The sequence below is a fragment of the Nasonia vitripennis genome (genome assembly GCF_009193385.2).
Source record: "Nasonia vitripennis strain AsymCx chromosome 3 unlocalized genomic scaffold, Nvit_psr_1.1 chr3_random0007, whole genome shotgun sequence".
Taxonomy (NCBI): domain Eukaryota; kingdom Metazoa; phylum Arthropoda; class Insecta; order Hymenoptera; family Pteromalidae; genus Nasonia; species Nasonia vitripennis.
Genome location: NW_022279626.1, coordinates 658815 through 678548, shown reverse-complemented (window position 1 = coordinate 678548; position 19734 = coordinate 658815). Strand labels below are relative to the sequence as shown.

The following is a 19734-nucleotide window of genomic DNA, read 5'->3' as shown; positions in this document are numbered from 1 at the left end:
AGATAAAAACTTATGTGTATTATTTTATCATGCTGTAAGGAGAAGAATTATTTAAAATAAAAGAAATGTATAAGAAAAACAAATGATTAACTCATCCCTCAAATCCTCTTCATTACGGCTCGGCAAACAAGTCGCAGCCTAATAGGTCGTCGTCGTCATTGTTGCATTCATCTACTTGATTTTCGATGAATCCATTCCAATACTTTTCCTCGTCCTCGTTTTGGTGCTTTTCGTCTTTCTTCAATCTCTCCTGAGATTTTTCTTCGAACTCGTCCTCGTTATTTTCCCCTTCTTGTTCCTCTTCTTCTTCCTCTTCGTCTTCCTCTTCTTCTTCCTCTTCGTCTTCCTCTTCTTCTTCCTCCTCGTTCTCCCCCTGTTCCTCTTCCGATTCCTCTTCCTCGTCCTCGATCTCGTCAGCGGACTGGTCCTCGTCCTCCTTATCATTATTGGCAGGTTCCAATTGCCTGGGTGGGAGGGGATCTCCGTAGTCCTCGTTGCTCTGCAACCGGTTATTCAGCTCGTCTCGCGGTTCATTGAGGACACGATTGTTGATCGGCAAATGGACACGAACACCGCGTCGTTGTGGAGGCTGCCGTGGCTGCTGAGCGTTTGCAGGACCGTTTCTACCATTTTGTGCAGCAGCTCTCTTTCGGCGATACGCTTCCTTGGCATTCTTAATTGCCTTCGTCATGGCAGTGGCAAATTTGTCTTTTGTGGGCTTCTCTAAAGCTTCCTTGTTGAGATTCATTGCAGCTGTAAAATAAAAAGGTAATAGGAATTATATGAATCGCAAGTAATTCGAAGTATGCGTACCTTCGCAAGCATGCGCAAAACGAGTCAACATTAGAGACACCACAGATTACGGAAGAGGTCGGCGTCGAATTCAAAGCAGTTTTTAAAATAAAAGTTAGCTTCGTCGCAGAGATTGGCACCTCCTAGGTAGGCGAGATAGTTGACCTACAACAAGTTTTTTCAATATAATACTAATTATTTATTAATTAGAAGAACACGGATACTCACGACATCGTCATACAGCTCCTCATTCGAATTGTCAAATTCAAGCAGATCTGCAATCGACTTAAAAGGGAAGCAGGCAGGTCTTCTTCTAGCCTCAGGGGAGTTTCTTTTCGTCATGTCCTTGAGCATCTTCAACATGGATCTAAAAAGTAAAATTAGTCGATAATTTGCAATTATCGTTTCGATTGCAGAATTCAACCATAAATGTCAACTTACTCTTGCATTTCCTCCATCCGCTTTGTACTATCGTCCAATGATCTAAAATCAAACGTATTAATGTAAAATAAAATATATTATACTTAAGTTTAAATTAATATAAACGTAGATTTTACTTGACCCAATTCGCAAGGGATGTGAGTCGGTTGTTGATGGTGCTGTAACAAAAAATAAATGAATAAAATAAATTTATAGCAAGCAATAAAATTATGCAAAGTATATTACGTATTTGTTTCTTCAACGTTGATGATTCTTCTGTTGAGCGAACTGAAATGTCGAATAAAAGAATTGAATTATTAAAAAAACAAGTTTGAACTGCGGATCATTAAATTTGTTACTTACTTAATCTTCTCCGTCAATTTGATGGTCGACGACGATGCGCCCAATTGAGAAATTGTATCGAGTTGCGCTGAAATGTAACAGAAGAATAAATTAGTGGTAGCGTAGCAAAGTAATATAAATAATATTTTATTTAACAATAGTAATTTTTACTCATACTTCTCCGCTGCAAAGCAATGTTGGTCAATGCAGTTGCAGGCTTCTTAATCTTTTTAACAACTGAGACTGGTGTTGATCTCGGAGCTGTGAGATTAATCTTTGGCCTCTTCGGTGGCGGTGCTTCCTGAAGTTGCTGGGATGTCCCAGCTTTTGGCTGCGAATGAGCCGAATATTTTTGCATTGGCCTCTTTGGCGGCGGTGCTTCCAGCAGCTGCTGGGATGCCCCAGGTATTGGCGTCGAATGAGCCAGAGGTTGTGGCCGCTTCTTTATTTTCTTCTTTGTTAAGGAAGGGGCCAACAGCGACTGAGAGCCTTCCAAGAGGGTCATCTTTCTGCTAAGATTTTCTGCAGCAGCAGTTACAGAAAGTCCTCCGGTGTTCTTTTTGGCCTTGCCGTTCATCTACGATGATAATGTATGTTTGTACTAGTGTGTAAAATTAGCTATAAAATAGTACAGTCGTACATTATTACACGTGTAATGTAGATTATTTTATAGCAGGGCGTATGCCACGCAATGCTATAAAATTAATTTGCGATCTGCGTAGAAATAATTTTAACAACGACGAAACGTTCGGTGCTACATTCTTTAATTGGATCTTCTTTCGACCAGACTCGGTTTCCTACACATTTTGCGACAATACGTCATATTGGTTTCGTAGGGAAATGCTGAAAACGAATCTAACGGACCAAAGGATCTAACATCGTCGGGGAGATGTAAAAGAGCATGAACATTATACGATAGAAATTCTACGCCTTAAACGTCGGAAGAAGTTTCGTTAAAGAGTTTGATGCAATTGTCTGCAAAATCAATAGATTGGATCGTTTGTCCAGGATCTACTAGAATTCTGATCGCAGTGTGAAGAAGGAGAAAATGACTGAACAGAACATCGTTTACTAATTCGTAAAAAATAACCGGCCCACTGTACAGAAGTATCTGTCTTTGCTTTAAACTTGCCATGCTTCGCAATATTGGTAGGCTTCCGAGCAAAATCTCTTGGACAGTACATTTTAACTATTTCAAGCCGGCGATCTAGAGCTTGTAGATGACTCTTGTTTGATATTTTCGATGATTTTATGAACCTGCCATCTATTACTCCTTGCAAGATTTTTTCCATTACGCCAAGACACACTAAGTGCATATAAATAAGAGTTTGGTTTTCTCGAGCTTTTAAATACACCGACAATGTATGGGCTACTGTTAAAAATATTGACTACTCTAATCTGAATAGGCCACATCAAGATTTTACCAACTTTGTCCAGAGAAGCCTCGTCAGTACTGAAATCTAATTGAAGCAGGGTATCGGGATGCATGTTTACAGGAGTCAATGAAAGACATTTGACCAAAGCATTTCTTACACCCAAATGCAGATACTCACCTCCGCCAACTTCTGTAATGGGAAGATTACAGTAAGCAGGTGTTTTCATGATTGTCCTCGGATCGACATGCATGCTTGAGAAACAATCATAACTCTTGATGACTTGCAAAACAGCTTTTATTTGCTGGTGAGTCATGCTTTGTTCAACGAAAACCGTTCCTAATTTTTCTTAAAAAATGTCGACGTTTTCGCGCAAACCAACACAATCGCCGTCATTCGATTCTAATTCATTCGAAACGCTGTTACTGGAACCAACTTCAAAAGGACGATTTGTATCGATTGTGCTATCATGAAGAGGAGGAGAAGCTACGTGTTCATCAAAGCGATAAACTGAAGCTAAAGAACGAACGTCGGCAAGAGAGTCATGAGAGTCTGCTGAATGATTTGAAGCAGTTTCTGATAGATAATCATCCCGCGCTCTTTCGAACAATCTTCTTCTGCGAGCTCTGTGATCAGCACTGCAATTATTCAAGGGTTTCCTAGACCGTAAACTTTGAAGCCTATACATTTCGACGCGATGTTCGAGAAGAGCTACTTATCCGATAACGTACGATGAAATTACAAAAAACGAAGCAAGTAAAAAACTAATAAAAATAACAATTTAAAGATATAAATTAATGCAACAAATACAACCAAAATGTGTTGCTCTCAAGAGACGACAGTACCCTTACAATGCCTGAGATGATTTGGCCAAAATTGTTGTAGTGACTGTTAATTTCACTGCAGCCGTTGATTTTCCAGTTGATGAGCAAACCTATAAAAGATACGTAACGTATTATTATATGCATGCTAATGATATGATCGTATAAAATTTCTGAAGGTGGTTATTTTTGAAACACTTTTAAAACAAATGCGCAACATTTCAGAGCTCGACTTAAAAAACCGTCCGAATGGTAGGAGAATATATAATTAGATAGGCATTTTCTTGTACATTTTTTTTTTGAACATTTTATTTATAATTTTTTCCAAGCAGAGAACTGCCCTAGTAGTTATTTAACTTTATTTCGTTAGTCTAATCTTTAGCTGTAGACCTTGATACAGCTTTTAAATTTTTGTGTGTGATTTTGTACAAACATTGTGTAAAACACAGAGGATCCCTTTTCTACTCTATTTTGAAGAACATAAAAATAATAATTACTTCAATAGGTGTGTCGATTATGTCGAATAATAGTGTCAGTCATTATTTTATTTGGTATACATGCCAGTGAACTATTACATACTGAGATGAAGTAATTATTTTTATATACTTAAAAATGTAGTATAAAACAGTAGTGCCACTTATTACTGATATAAAAAATCCTCTGTTAGAATGTCAGCAAAGTCACACACAAAAAATAAAACTCCGGGTCAAGGTCTACTGCTGAAAATTAAAACAAACAAAAGTTAAATAAAAAAAAAACGATAGAAGTTTATTTCACAATCAATTTTAAAATGTTCATGCGAAATTTCAGAGCTCTACTTCAAAAACTGTATAAATAGCATGTCCAACAAAGATTGAAACTCATCACTCGTAAAACATAAAAGCCAGTCTCATGATATTTTCCTGTCATTCATGCAGTTTTTGAAGTAGAGCTCTGAAATTTGGCATACAGGTTTTGTTAGTCATTGCAAAACTAATTACTTTGACACTTTTCATGTAGCTTCATTGGTTAGCAAGTTGACCTGTAAGAAAACACCCGCTAAGCCAGATTCCAAGGTGTATTCGTTAAAATCTTTTGTTGTAAAGGTACCTAATAGTTTTATTTATTAAGATTATGTTTTTGACAGTTTTGTCGAGTAGACAAACTCATAATAACTCTGTCTGTTACTGAGTATATGAACAATAAGGTTGAATTCCCATTATACCTGACACATACTGGCACTCTGAAAAGTGCCAAATTCTGTTCATGTACTGAGTAACAGACAGAGTTATTACAAGTTTCTGTACCTATAAAAACAGTAGAAAAATATAATACATGTGTCCCTTCGACTAAAAGATACATCTACATGACACCGGCACGAACGAAGGCAAAATGTCGGCATTTTGCGGTCACGCCGTGTTGGCACTCATGGCAGCATTATGACGACATTTTGAGGAGCTACATGACGGCATTGTGCCTTCCGTGTTCAAAATTTATTAACATTTGGCGCTGTCAGAGTGCTAGCAGAATGCCTGCTGGGAATGCTGATCGTCATGACAGCATTCTGTCGGAACGAAATTCCCGCAGAAGCTGGCTTTGTTGGCTGCGAAACTTAGAAAACTTTCAGCCGCACAATTCACGAAATAAGGCTTTTCAATGTATGATATTTTAAGGCTGTTGATTTTGTTAATTTGGGCTATTATTTATCCACCGGACTTTGTTCCTTGCCAATTTTTATTAATTATATTATTATGGATATTCTTTCATGACTACCGAATTTATAGCAGCCTGCCAGTTTCGCGCCTTACACGAAATAAGCGGCGAATATCAATGTTGTTAAACGCGTTAATAATAATTTTGGTGATTGTTTATTACAATAACTTGCAACTTTATTAACATCAACAGCTGCTCGCAGTACATAAGGACACAATTAGCTACGACTAACAAGTGTTCGTGGTCGAGTGGTAAAGTGCCAGCCTGCTAACTGAAAGGTTCAGGGTTTGATCCCCGTTAGGGTTTTAATTTTTTTGTTTTTTCGCTTAATTTAAGTGCCGGCACGAAGCTTGCACCGCGTGCCGTCATTGTGCTCAGCACAATGCCATCATTTCCGTGTCCCAGAGCAGGGGTACCTGGACGTCACACGTGGCCCATTCCGTGCAGTCTCCGTGCCGTCATTCAGCCGACGTCATGTTATCGGGGGAGAGTTGAAATGTATGACGTCACTGATTCGGGCTGTGTATAGTGTATCTATATCGTCCAATTCAGTGACGTCTAGGGTTGTGCGAGTACTCGAAAAGTCGGGTTATTTGATCGAAAGACTCGACTCGACGAGCTCGAGTCGAGTACCGGGTCGAGTCAAGTTACTCGAATTTTTCGAACTACTCGAATTTTTCGGATTACTCGAATCTTTTGAGTTACTCGAGTTTCTCGTACTACTCGAGAATATTTTTTAACCATATATTTATCAAACCACTCGAAATTTTATAATTATATTTACGCATGGCTTCAAGACAGCCTCAGTAAAGCAGAAAGCAATGAAAGTGAGAGCTCATAAAGCTTATACAAGCGAATTGCTTTTCGTTCGTATATAATCACCCTGGAGTTAGATGTAAACTGACTGGTGGTGCTGGTTGTCGTCACTAGATGCTCTAACTAACTAAAACGAGCCTAAGGCTAAATTTATCAGTGCTTGAACTGTAAATGATAGCTTGTAAATAGATAATTCTCATTGCGCGTAATGTGATTATACGGTTGGTTTTCGTTTTTATATATGAACCATGTGACTGAATCAATGTGTATTGGTGGCTCTTTATGATTGCTTGTCGACGATGCAATAAACTCTAAAGTCCAATGTATAAAAATGGACGCAAAAAAGTATATAATGAGAGTTTTATACTTTTATAAAGTAAACTTATCAAAAATTATATTCTAGAAAAGATTGAATTAACAATAGCTCAATATTAAACTAGCGCGCCACACGCGGCCTTACGCGCTTCGCGTTTTGCGTGTAAGGCATGACCGCTGACGCTCGCGCTTCGCGCTCGCCATGATATTTTGAGTATCTTACAAAAATTTTCTATCACTCGGCAATTCAGTCAAAATTTGATCTTTTTTGTTAAAAGACAAGTGAATAAAAAAAATTTTGGCTGATTCGGCTTGTTAAAAGGATGAAAAAAGGTATTCATAATTTTTTTGTAAACCTAATAGTTTTCGAATTAAAAATATAAATTAACTTGATTTTATCAATATTAAGTTATTTTTAATTTAAAAACTATTAGGTTTACAAAAAAATTATAGATACCTTTTTTCATTCTTTTTACATGCAGAGTCAGACAGTATTTTTTTATTTACTTATGTCTTTTAACAACAAAGTTTAAATTTTGACCAAATTGCCGAGTGATAGAAAATTTTTGTAAGATGCTCAAAATTCACATTTATTGAATCATATGCCTCATAATACATCAAAAAGTTATAATTTTACATATTTAATAATATAACATTCAAATATCCAATTATTCAAGGCCCGATAATTTCGAGTAACTCGAGTAGATCGAAAAATTCGAGTAGCTCGATAACTTCGGGTACTCAATTTTTTCGAGTACTCGACTCGAACTCGAAAAAAATTCGACTCGACCTGACTCGAGTTTTTCGGGTACTCGCACACCCCTCGTGACGTCACACGATATTTCATCCCGCTGTATCTTTGTTAATAATCGTTTGATTAAAAACATAAAAAATACGTGTCAATTATTTTTCGATACTCTACATGACGGGCTTAATAGATTTTTTCATGCAAGTTCCCTATTCCAGCCAAGTTTTAAGAAACGCTGCGTGGAGAGGTTTGCCATTGTTGCCGCCAATTTTTTCTATAAAAGTACATTAAAAAAGAAGGCTGTTCCTAAATGTTCAGCCCTCTAGGTGCCCTCTACGCTTCTGTAGAATTATTTGAAATTTTAGTTGCTAAAAAGTAGCTAGTTTAAAAAAATTCCCTTAGCTTTGTTTTTTGAAAAAAAAAATAATAATAATAATTCTCTGTAAATCTATGGATAAAAATGTTATTTTTGAGTAAAAAATATTTTCCAGGCATATACTATATTCAAATAGCGGGAGTGGCTTGAACAGCAGTAAACACTAAAATCAATGGTTCTTTGTTGATTTTTAATTGGCCGCTATTTTGTCAGTTATTAGACGATTTAGGCCTACCGCTACTCAAAATTTTTTTTTGGACAGATCTTGTTGTACAGCTTGATTGTTAAAATCCATAGATAAGAACTACAGTTATAGGACTTAAAAGATTTTCTATTATTGCCTATTATTTAAAAGTTGGCACCTCTGTAGAACAATCCTACGTTTAACAGCCTTAACCTGTCCAGGCCTAAAAGTTAGCTCAAATATAATAGAAAAACACCCTAAAGTTTTGTTCTACCCCTAGGCTTGTTTCGAAGGAGTGACTTCTTTCCTAACGCCAAATTTCGCTAAACTTGAGCATAATTTTCAAAATTCTTTGTAGTAATAGTAAAAGTAAACTTGTTAATCTGGAGAGATGCCGCGACACATAGACTCACACACGCATTATCTAACCAAGTGTAAACTACCTAGTATATTTAAAAGCAAATGAAGACGTTGAGCTTGTCTTCAGCAACTTCTTAAAGCTATCAACAAGAGCAAGAAGAACGAAAAGAATAGAATAGAATATATATTATTTTCAAATGCTCGAAAAAGTATATAAATACCATACAATGTCATAGCTGTTTATCACAGCTGGTTATCACAAATCGTTAGTAGATATATATAATATACATAAAAAATACACGTGTAATACTTTGTAGATTTGTAGTATACTATATTTTTGTGCTTAATAATTGGGCAAAATTGGTATATTTATAAAATAAAAATAATCATTGCATTATTAATGTTTATTGATTAATGATAGAAAGTTTACAATTATTTTATTTAATTTTATTATCTCTTAGTTCATCTTTTGTATTATCCTGATACATTTTCATTCTTAACTAAACTTAACTAAACTTTGAGGTCTGTTTACGGGGGATCACTACGGAATGTGACGACTACCTGGATTACACAGACTGGGTAATACAGGTAGCCGCCTTCATTATAAACTAATGCATCCCAAAAGTTGTCTGCTAGACTTTTGTTCAGGTCACGTCTACCGAAAGTAAGCGTCGCGTCGGTTCGCAAATCGTGCAGTTCATTACTATTAGCTTGCTGACTTTTGTGCAGGTCACTTTTACCGAGAGCGAGCGTCGCGTCAGTTTGCAAATCGCGTTATTCGTTGTGAAATCACGAACGATTTATTTTGTATATTTTCTATCGCGTGATATTTCATTTCGAATTTTTCGACGCGAATCTTATCAATGGGCAAAAGTGTAAAGTGTGCAACGCCAATCCAGATTCAAGACATTCATCTAAAGAGGTATCATCGCGATCATTTCACAAGTAAATACATTAATTATGTATTTTTATGTGCGATTCTTACTATAGAGTGCAGTTTAGACGAGGAGCTATGCTGATTATCGGACACCTAAAGTATTTTGTGTGAAAATCGTTCTAAAGCCTTCTCTACTTTATTTAGGTTTCGTCAAAATGAAGAATTACGAAAAAAATAGATAGATGCTCTAAATATGTCGCAAGTTTCTAATTTTAATTGTACATATATATGTAATGACCACTTCGACGGCATACGGTCGTTCTGGTCCGTTGGAAAGCCGGAATGTGCTGAAGCCACAAGCTGAACCTAGGATACAGATTTATCAAGAAAATGAAGCTTTACAGTGCTACGATAAAGAAATATCAGACATAAAAAAATCAGCCTTATTTGCTGACAGTGAACGTGTTAAAACACGAGCTCACCGATCAATTCAAAACATTAACAATCAAGCAAAAAAAATTGTAAATACACTCGATCATTCAGATGATGTATCCGATGAGCATCTATATATATGTGCACAGTCGATTTAACATCTTGTAATTGAGACCAATGCTGTTTTTGAGATAGCTGATCCAAAAGCACCAATTGCCGATATTGTTCAAAATTTAGAGTATGCGGATCTAATAAAAAAATCCATGAAGCCTACAGATAAAACTCAATCTCGCAAAACATCTATATCAGAAAATGCAGACTTCAGCGGAAATGAAAAAATCATCAATAATAATATTCCTGAAAATGCGGCAAATGCCCAGGAAAGTTCCAACAAACTAGTCCAATTGGAATTATTAGCAACAGTAGTGTCAGGGATAATGCAGAAAATAGTAAAAAAAGGTTTGTTTCGTATACTATTTTGTTCGTTACAATTTATAATTAATTAATTATATGCTTATAGGAAACAATTGAAAAACAATGATTATAGACCGGACAAAGTTGTTGTCAATTACAAAGGAGTTACTAGAAAAACTTGGACGCGAGAAGACTTCAAAACCAACGGGGGCTGGAGTGACTTTATGGCTCTTATAGCAGCACAAAGAGCTAAGAAAAAAAAATCATTTTAACAAAATTCGTTGCAATAAGAGGAAACTACTAAGTTAAAAAAACAATAGACACTTAAAGAAATGCAAAGATATTAGGGCGGCAGAATACTTAAAGGTATAACAAAAATTGATACTAGTTATAGAAGAAATCAGAGAAAATTTTGAAGAAATGCATGCTGTACAGCAACAAACTAAAATGCATGAGAGTAATAAACTAACTTACAAATGGTTGCTTTTTTGCGCTTTTTTTGTTAGGATTTGCCAGCACACGTTCAAGAAGCATATGAAAGATCGTAAACCTACGTCTCGCTTTCTACCTTCTCTCCGAAACTTCGCCCAAGCACTTGCATTTTCACTCTCCGGCTGTTTATGTGTTAGTTAGACGTAATTTTTTTAAATTTTTGCCGACTGTTCAAACGTTAAATAGCTGGATCTGCAGTGAGCAATCTAAACCAGGTATTTCTAAAGAAACTATAGACAATACTTCAGATATATTTCAAAAAGAATTTAATCGAAGTAACAAAACTCTTGTGTTTAATCTCATTTTTGATGAAATGAGTATTAAACAATTTAAAGAATGGGATAAAAGCAGGCACGCTTGGAAAGGCTTAGTAGATGCAGGGGGACAGGTGCATAAAGTAACTAGCCACGGCCATGCTAAAATTGCCAGCAAAGAGTTAGTTTTTATGTTCATTAATATAAATGGCGGATTTAAATCTCCTGTAGCATATTATTTCATTAACTCCTTAAATGGTATACAGAAATCTATTTTGATTAAGGATTTACTGCTTAAACTACACGAGAAACATATTGATGTTGTTAGCTTAACTTTTGATGGTTATAGAACGCATAGAACAGCATGCAAGTTAATAGGAGCCTAATAAATTAAATAATAATTTAAATTATTCTGATAAAAAAATATTTAAACCTTAAGTTGACCATCCAGCCGTAAAATCCAAACCAGTGTATATATTTTACGACCCATGTCATTGCTTGAAATTAGTCCGTAATCATTTTAAGTCGAAAGGATATTTTATTTATAACAATAATGAGTAAATACATTGGTCATTTATAAAAAAATTGCAAGCCAAACAATCACAGGAGAGACTACGTCTTGCCGATAAACTATCAGAATTAATTTTGCACATTAATTTTGAGAATGAAAAAATGAAAATATTTCTAGCTGCTTAGGTGTTAAGTAATGGCGTTGCATCAGCCTTGACTATCCTTAAAAATAGCGATGAAAAAGGCAAATTAAAAGATATAGATTTTCAACATGCTTCTCCAACCTCAAAATTTTGTAAAAATTTTAATGATATGTTTGATTTATTAAACACTAGAACTCGATTCGATAGCAAGCCGAAAAGTTATAACTTCAGATACTTTAGCAAATATAAAAGAGCAAGTAGATAACCATATAGACTATATTGAAAAAACTTGAAGTAAACTACAGACCAAAGAAAAAGAACGTCAAGTCTGAAACGTCTAAAATGATTCGCAAATTCGTATCTGAATTTGATGCCGTGCGAACAGGATTTCTTGGATTTATCATTTGTTTGACAAATTTGTATAGTCTAACGAAATATTTGTTAGAAAATAATATTGTCAATTATTTTTTAATTTATGAATTATCCCAAGACCACTTAGAAATGGTCTATAAGAAGAATGGGCGGATATAATAATAACCCGACAATTACGCAATTTCAAGCTGCATATAAAAAACTTTTGATAAACGGAATAAATATTTCTATATCGCCGTCTGCAAATTGAAAGACAAAAAACAAACCACTGCCGACATTGATCCAGTAATATTCAAGTATACAGTACGTTTAAAAAAAGGCAAAGCAGTCATTAAAAGAAATAGATTAAGAGCTCGACGTACATCAAAAGAACCTTTTATCAAAACAACTGACTTTTTGCAAACCATATCGGGCTCATGTCCAACTGAAGACTGGATAACTTCCGATTATATTGAGGAGAGTGTGAAACATGTAGCTGGATCAGTAGTTAACGCATTGGTAGCAAAGATTAACTGTAAAAATGTTGGAGAATATTAAATGCATGTGACGATAAGGACAAGGATACCAAATCGATATTAACACTCCAGAAAGACCGAGGAAATAAATTGATCTATCCATCGGATGATGTTAACTTAATTTGTAGGAAAACAGAAAAAGTCATACGCCATTGTGCACATTTGTATACGACAAATATTAATTCCAGAATAATAATGGAGACTTTTCAAACTTTACCCAGTTCAATTTTAGAAGATGGTTATCAAGAACCATTAACGGATCATGAGAATCAATTGCTTTTACTAGTTATTTAAAAATATATTGATGTACGTTTAAAGTATGAATGTAAGTTGACACTCGTAGAATTAGGATTAAAAATAATAAGTTGACTCATTTCTGTGGACAGTAACAATTCAAATTATTTATGAAAAATACTTTAAAAAATTTATATTCTTTGGATAAAAGTTATAAATACATAAAATTATAAAATTAAAAAGTTTATGAAAATAGATAAAATGTAAAGAGATCTATGTAAGTAGTAAAATAAAACCAGTATTATTATTTTTGTAAGCATTTATTTTATATTTTAACAATAAATGCATTCCCCTGTATTTGTAGTAGATATTTTTATTATAAAAATTCCATCATTATGAATTTCTTACAATATTTTAGAGTTATCTACACTATATTAAAATTGTATACTTGGCCAATTTTGTAAAAACTCTCCAAAACTAGTGAAACGAAAAAAATTAAATCTATTTTACGGTAAAAATGTTCTTTAAACTTGAATCATTCAAGTTACCGAAAAAAATATCAAATGAATCAAATTTCAATTAGTTTGTAGAAATAAAAGAACTTAAAAAATGTCCGTCCGTTTGTCCGGATTTTTTTTTCATTTATTCCGCAAAACTTGATGTATTTTATAAATAAAAAACTATTTAATGGTATAGACAGGTACATATGATAAAAATATACATTCCTACTACAAAACATTTTCAAGATTTGGTCCAGGTAGATTGGAAGCTGTTAAAAAAATAGATGTAATTAATTAATTTTTTTTTATATTTTTGACATATATTATGACATACACACATATGATGTAATCTGCAGATTTGATCCTGATGAAAGGGATGCTGCGAAGAATTATTTCTGCAGATATGATACTTTTTTCAAAGCTATGTGTTTGTGAATATGAAATGACAAATATCATTATGTAATTATTTTCTTATTATAAAGAGCATTCACATGAGTTTATCAGTAGAGAAAGATAAATTAATATTAAACAATATACATTTTTTTTAATAAACCGTAACTTATAATCAAATAGATGTTTTAAACAAACATTACCATCAATTATATACTTTCATTAATGTATTACATATGTTTACTATAATATTCAAATATATTTTATACAAATTTACTGCACACCCCAAGCTGATGTGAATTTTCAATAATTTAACGCTTTCATTAATTATCTATAGTCATTTCTATTGATTAATCTCAAATGAGATCTCTACTATTAGGTATACTGCTCTTTTAGGTTTACTTCTAAAATACTCTCAAGTTTGTTATAGTTAAAAATTATTTTTTAAATAGTAAAACCGTATTCAAAAATAGATGTATTGAAGCATTCTGCATTCATTCCACAATCAATAAAGTGTCATTCGAATATTGACAACTAAATTTCATCTATTTATAACATTTTAAAAATCAACTTTTTGCATGTGTATCGAACCTTATTTCCTGATACAGGGGGCGGAAAATGTGCTTAAACGTACGCAGAGCGTGCGTAATAGTGCATTATACGCACACTATATCGTAATATATTTTAAATACTGTCTTATTTAATAATTTAAATAAGTATTAAATAAAATAATAATAAAATAAATTTATCTTTATATGAGGATATAAAATATGATTTTATATAAAATTACATAATTTCTATTCATATATTGATCCTTAGTGGAACAAAAATTCTGCACGTAACAGTTTCCATCTGAAGATTTCAGACTGAAACAGAAGATAAGTGAACAAAACCGAAATGTTCAGCAGAAGAATGTCTGAATTGAGACAAAGTCAGCAGTTATTTACAGGTATTATTAGTTTTTTTTCAGTTTTTTTTTGTAGTTTACTGCAGATGGTACCAGATTTCAAAAGTTTTCAACAGTTTCGTTAATTAGATTCTATTATCAAGTAGCGCGGTAGCGCCACGAAGGCGAGTTTGAGAAGCAGACGAAGCCGCGGTGCCCGCGCTACTATTTACTTCTATGTTGAGGTTTGCATTTTTTATTACAAAGAAATAAATGCATTTTTTCTTGTCTTGTATATATTATGACTTATATCATGTTTTATTATGCCTAACTATGATTTTTAACAAAAATATTGATAAAAACTACCTTTGAGATAATACACGAGTGTGTCATTCACAAAATGCTCAAATCAAATTAAATAATGTTAGGACCGTTAAGTTAGCTGCAACAAGTGTTAGGACCGTGAAGTTGGCTGCACGGCTATACACAGATAGATATTGCTTTCTCATCGGTTTTCTGCATGCTCGCTCACATGTAGTTTTTAGTGTCTAGGTGTAGAAATAATTCGAAGGCAGTGTCTAGGTGTACGGGGTGGCTGATGACGAGGTCTAGTTGGTGCGTTCGTAATTTTTTATATCTAGATAAATACATCATACGAAAACGGCGTCTAGGTGTACAGGGCGGCTGATGACGTGCTCTAGGTGGTGCGCTCCGTGGTATTTGGTGTCTAGGTAAATGAATTATACTGGGACGGCGTTTAGGTGTACAGAGTAGCCGATGACAAAGTCTAGGTGATGCGCTTCGTGGTTTTTTATTTCTAGGTACATACATCATACGATGACGACGAAGAATCTACCAAACTGATTAAACTGAAGACAACAAAATATTACTTATCTGTCTCTCAATTCCGACATTTTTCTACTATCATCTGCAGTTCATAACGTTTTTTTCAGTTGTTTTCATTTTTTATTTTTGTTAGGGATTTAAGATATCGTTATCATTTAATATAAAAGTAAATATCGTATTATGTATTACATTTTAGTACAGAATATCAATGTTATGATTGTTATAATCTCACAATTTACATTATATTATAAATGTAAATAAAAAAATGTTTAATAATTTTATTTTATTGTTAAATTTTGTTAATATAATTAATACTGTCATAAAATAATAACAAAGAGTTTAAAAACATTTTTTAATATTCAAAATTTATTTCTTTTTTATTCTATAATTTTAAAGCCGGTCCTGTGTTTTAATAGTTATAACTACTTTTAAAGAATGTTGGCTGTATTGAATATATTCATTTATACTCAACGGTAATTAATTCTTATGAAACGGTAATTATTCTTATTGGTTAGAATTTATCAATCTAGCAATCTGATTGGAGCATTTCAAAAATGTTTCACAAGAATTAACTACTATCGAGTGTACATCTAATATTTAACAGTATATTTAATAATGATACGCCAAATAATTCAATATCATCACAATTAATTTGTTAATCACGAGCGAAGCGAGCGTTTTTTGCTAATGTATCTTGAATTTGTTACATTTCAATTTTCTGTTGAATTAAGTATTTAAGAACTAGATTAGAAAAAATGCTTTTACACTCCGTAAATACTTGGTGATTTTTCTTGTTTAGTGTTACGGCTATGGTTGTAAAAATTTTAATTTTTTTTAACGTATGAAATGGATGTTTAACTCGTATAAAACACACACACACTCATACACATAAAGTAATTTATATTAACTACTTAGTATGCAGGTAAATATATACCAATATATGTCAAATATATCAGCAGCCAAGTTTCAAACCCATAGAGAGCTACGGTCGCTGGATACTGGGTCTCCTAATCCCTGCATCGTAAGTGAATCTATTTTTGGTGTACCTGCCATAACTTTCAAGAGTCTTCTTGTAGTATATATCTTCGTATCAGCCAAGTTGCCAACACATATAGAGCTGCGATCGCTAGTAAACAAAATGTAGTATAACCCGTTATTTATAAGATTTTCCGGTATTTGGTTTATTTCAAGTTTTTAAAGCAGAGCGTATAGGCCTTGCATCAAATTTGACACCAGATTTGTATTTAGTGACTCAAATTATATTTAAGAATGTCTGTTTAATAGAAATTTCGAATTTAAGGGGACGCATTCACCTTAAATAGTCAAAAAATTCAATTTTTTGTTTAAATTTTTCCCAAATTGTTTAAAAGATAAATTAAACTATTAAATATATTGAGGTATAATGTAAGAAACATAAAACCATGTTTATATGTGCCATATTATCAGGTATGACATTTCTTCAAAGGCCAAAATTCAGAATTTCCATTTTTCAGCTACCGCAGACTTACTTAAGTTTTGGGATACGAAGGGCACTTTTATACTAATAGATATGCTCCAAACACATATAGTTTTCAGATGAATGTTAATATTAACATAAAATTTGTTACTTTATAAAGTGTTCAAACAATTTTTGTTAATTATTTTCAGACAACTTTTTTAAATAATATTTTTTTGTAAAACCCTACATTCATCTGAAAACTATATGTGTTTGGAGCATATCTATTAGTATAAAAGTGCCCTTCGAATCCCAAATCTTAAGTAAGTCTGCGGTAGCTGAAAACTGGAAATTCTGAATTTTGGTCTTCAAAAGAATGTCATACCTGATAATATGGCACATATAAACATGTTTTTATGTTTCTTACATTATACCTGAATATATTTAATAGTTTAATTCATTTTTTAAACAGTTTGGTAAAAATATAAACAAAAAGTTGAATTTTTCAGTTTTTGACTATTTAAGGTGTATCCGTTCCCTTAAGCATGGTAAGCAGGGCAAAAATCATAAAAAAACTGTTTTTTTTTTCTATTTTTTTTTGACTAATTTTTGTGATCGAAAAAAAGAATGGTAATGGATCAAATCTGAGATCAGATTCGTATTTTGCAGGTAAAAATAAAAAAAAAGTATTTTGAATACTAGATTATCCTGTAAACTCAGTAAATACCGAAAAATTGGCAACAATCTTCAGTTCTGGAATTTACTGATTAATACTTGCAATTTATATAAAACTGGAGGCTGATAAAGCAATTCTTGTACTGGATTCGTATTTAGGGAAGCAAAATACATAGGAATACATGTGTCATGTGCCGGTGTCAGATATTTTTATTTTTTTTGTGCCAGTGTCATACTCTGAACCAAAAATGATAGCTTTCGTTTTGCCAGTATTGAGGTGCAGAGCATTGTGTGATGCCCAATCTGACACAGCTTATTCTGCCGCTGATAAACGATTCATACGTCCAAGTCGTCCGTGTAAAGCAAATGCGTAACACTATTGGTCATCAATTCCTTGGGCCCTTAATAACCGGCCAACACCTCCTGGAGATCGTTAACGTAAATACTAAACAGTAAGGGCCCTTAGATCGAGCCTTGTCAGACGCCCAGATTGGTTGTTAGCCAAGATGATTCTCCGTTTAGTAACTACTCTTTGGTTACGTCCTGATAAGTAAGACATGACCCACAGAACCACTGATCTGAAAAGCCCATCCTAATTAGTTTACATAGTAATCTTGAGGGGGAGATTGAATCAAATGCTTTACTGAAGTCAAACAGTAGTGAGATGATGAGTAACTGTTTGTCACTGTCAATACCAGTCTTGATGTCCTCTGTCAGTTTTAGCAGTGCTGTCTGCGTCGAGTGGTTGTGCCAGAAACCGGTGAGGAAAGGATCAAGAATGTTTTTTGAGGCTAAATACTCGGAGATTGCTCATGCACGATCTTTTCCAGAACCTTGGAAAGAACGCTCGAAAAGGCTATTGGACGGGAGTCCGAAAAAGCAGATGGAATAGGTTTTTTCTTAAGGGGCACCAAATGAGCGTTCTTTCAGGCATCGGGAAAGACCCCACAGGAGAGAGAGGCAATGAATAAGGCTCACCAGGAGACGTCTCAAGACTGGGAGTGATTTAGCTATAACACTATGGGGTATCTCATCCTCCCCCTTTGCTTGAGATTAAAAGTGAGCGATCGCCAGAACCACGTCCGCAAAAGTGACTTTACGAAAGGTGAAACCATCTTTATTGGCCCCGGTCAGGATGTCTTCCAAATTAACCTCGCGCTCGGCGTCAGATATGGTTACTTCAGAGAAGTGGGTGCTCAATTCATCTGTGGTGAAGCCATGTAAGTTCTCTTTGGCTTTTGAAATAAGGCCAAGAATCCGTAATTCATTCCAGACATTTTTCTTATTTTCTAGAGCATCAAAAACTCTATTTTATATGAATTCTTCTCGCGCTAGTTTATTTCTTTGTTCAGCCTCAGCGGCAAGAGATTAATATTCCGCTTCAGATACTCTGGGATACCCGGTTTCCCCTCTGCCTCTGACTGCGACGAGCACAGAATAGTCACTTTGTAGCTATTACGAATAAACAGGGCTGTACAACCCCCACCCTTGTTTCTGTCCTGCTGCAAAACCGAATACCGGTCAATCCACGTGAATACGTCATCAACCTTATGCCCGAAACGCGTCTCAGGTACGCCAAAAAGATGGTAGGTGGGACGAGGAGTCTCGAGATACTGTCTAAACATCCCCATGTGCGCGTAAAGCGAGGTCGTATTCAGGAAGCCCGCTCTTAGTGCCTCGCTACCTACCTCTCTCGTGTTCCCCCGGCCTAGTCATTTCTGTCCAGATGTAGTCGGCGTTCCACTTAACTTTGACTCCGACTGTTCCCTACTTTTGGCAATATTTTTAGTTGCGTCTGAGGTGGTGGCATCACCATCGCTGTTGTTATGATTACTACACTTAATATTATGACTGTCACCATCGATTTTAGCGCTATAGGATGCGGCTATAGCGTGTAGGTCTGCAGCTGATGTAAACTCTTGAGTTTTACCACCGTCTCTCTTCTTGATAAGGAATCGCTCGTTCCTATGCCATATGTATTTAAAATCTAAGCCACGCGCGATTCGCTTGAGATTATGGAAACATAATAAATTCTCTTTGCTTAAAAGTTCATTAATACAAATTTTACTTGGTATTAACCAATTACGAGTTTCCTCAACTAGAAGAGTTACATTGATGTCTTCCGCCCTAAATCCAGCAAGTCTACTTTTCGCGCGCATAAATTTTTCCACCGTGTCGGGGTGAGAGAGGCTTACCACCCATGGGGATCTGCGATGCTCTAAACCAGGCTTCGACGGGCCACGTTTAGTAACGTATTCCGACCTAAGCGGACGTATCAATAGGATGTCATGCTTGGTAATGGACGTGTCAATCGTGGCGAGTATGGCGTGCAGTACTTGGTGATGTTGAGCGTCTGTCCCGTTGCAGACATTTGAGATGATTATATTTTCCGACGACTCGCCAGACTCCACTACATCCATACGTGGACCCACCCTATCTTATTCTGAACGATCGATACTCGCAGAACGTGGGGCCCGTCTTCGATGCCGACGTTTCTGCGTTCGAAACTCGAAAGCAGGC

General features: G+C 34.8%; 2 protein-coding genes across 7 annotated transcripts in view; one reads left to right on the top strand and one right to left on the bottom strand.

Moving 5' to 3' along the window:
• LOC100114920 (proliferation-associated protein 2G4) overlaps nt 1-19734 on the top strand; it is a 141057-nt gene that overhangs the window by 103540 nt on the left and 17783 nt on the right. The gene's annotated exons all lie outside the window — the stretch shown is intronic.
• The window catches only part of LOC100679502 (RNA polymerase II elongation factor Ell), a 203485-nt gene continuing 183969 nt past the window's right edge, over nt 219-19734 (bottom strand). For 2 of the 5 annotated variants that reach the window (XM_032601823.1, XM_031926036.2), the window contains exons 4-12: nt 3773-3861; nt 1732-2131; nt 1576-1642; nt 1459-1500; nt 1350-1391; nt 1234-1275; nt 1021-1159; nt 814-957; nt 219-753 (exon numbers count right to left, since the gene is read on the bottom strand). In XM_032601823.1, the coding sequence (XP_032457714.1) occupies nt 844-957; nt 1021-1159; nt 1234-1275; nt 1350-1391; nt 1459-1500; nt 1576-1642; nt 1732-2131; nt 3773-3861 (935 nt within the window). In that variant the 3' untranslated portion in view covers nt 219-753; nt 814-843. Of the gene's footprint in view, nt 754-813; nt 958-1020; nt 1160-1233; nt 1276-1349; nt 1392-1458; nt 1501-1575; nt 1643-1725; nt 2132-3772; nt 3862-19734 lie in introns of all 5 variants that reach the window. The other 3 variants (XM_031926035.2, XM_031926037.2, XM_032601824.1) reach the window with 3 other exon arrangements.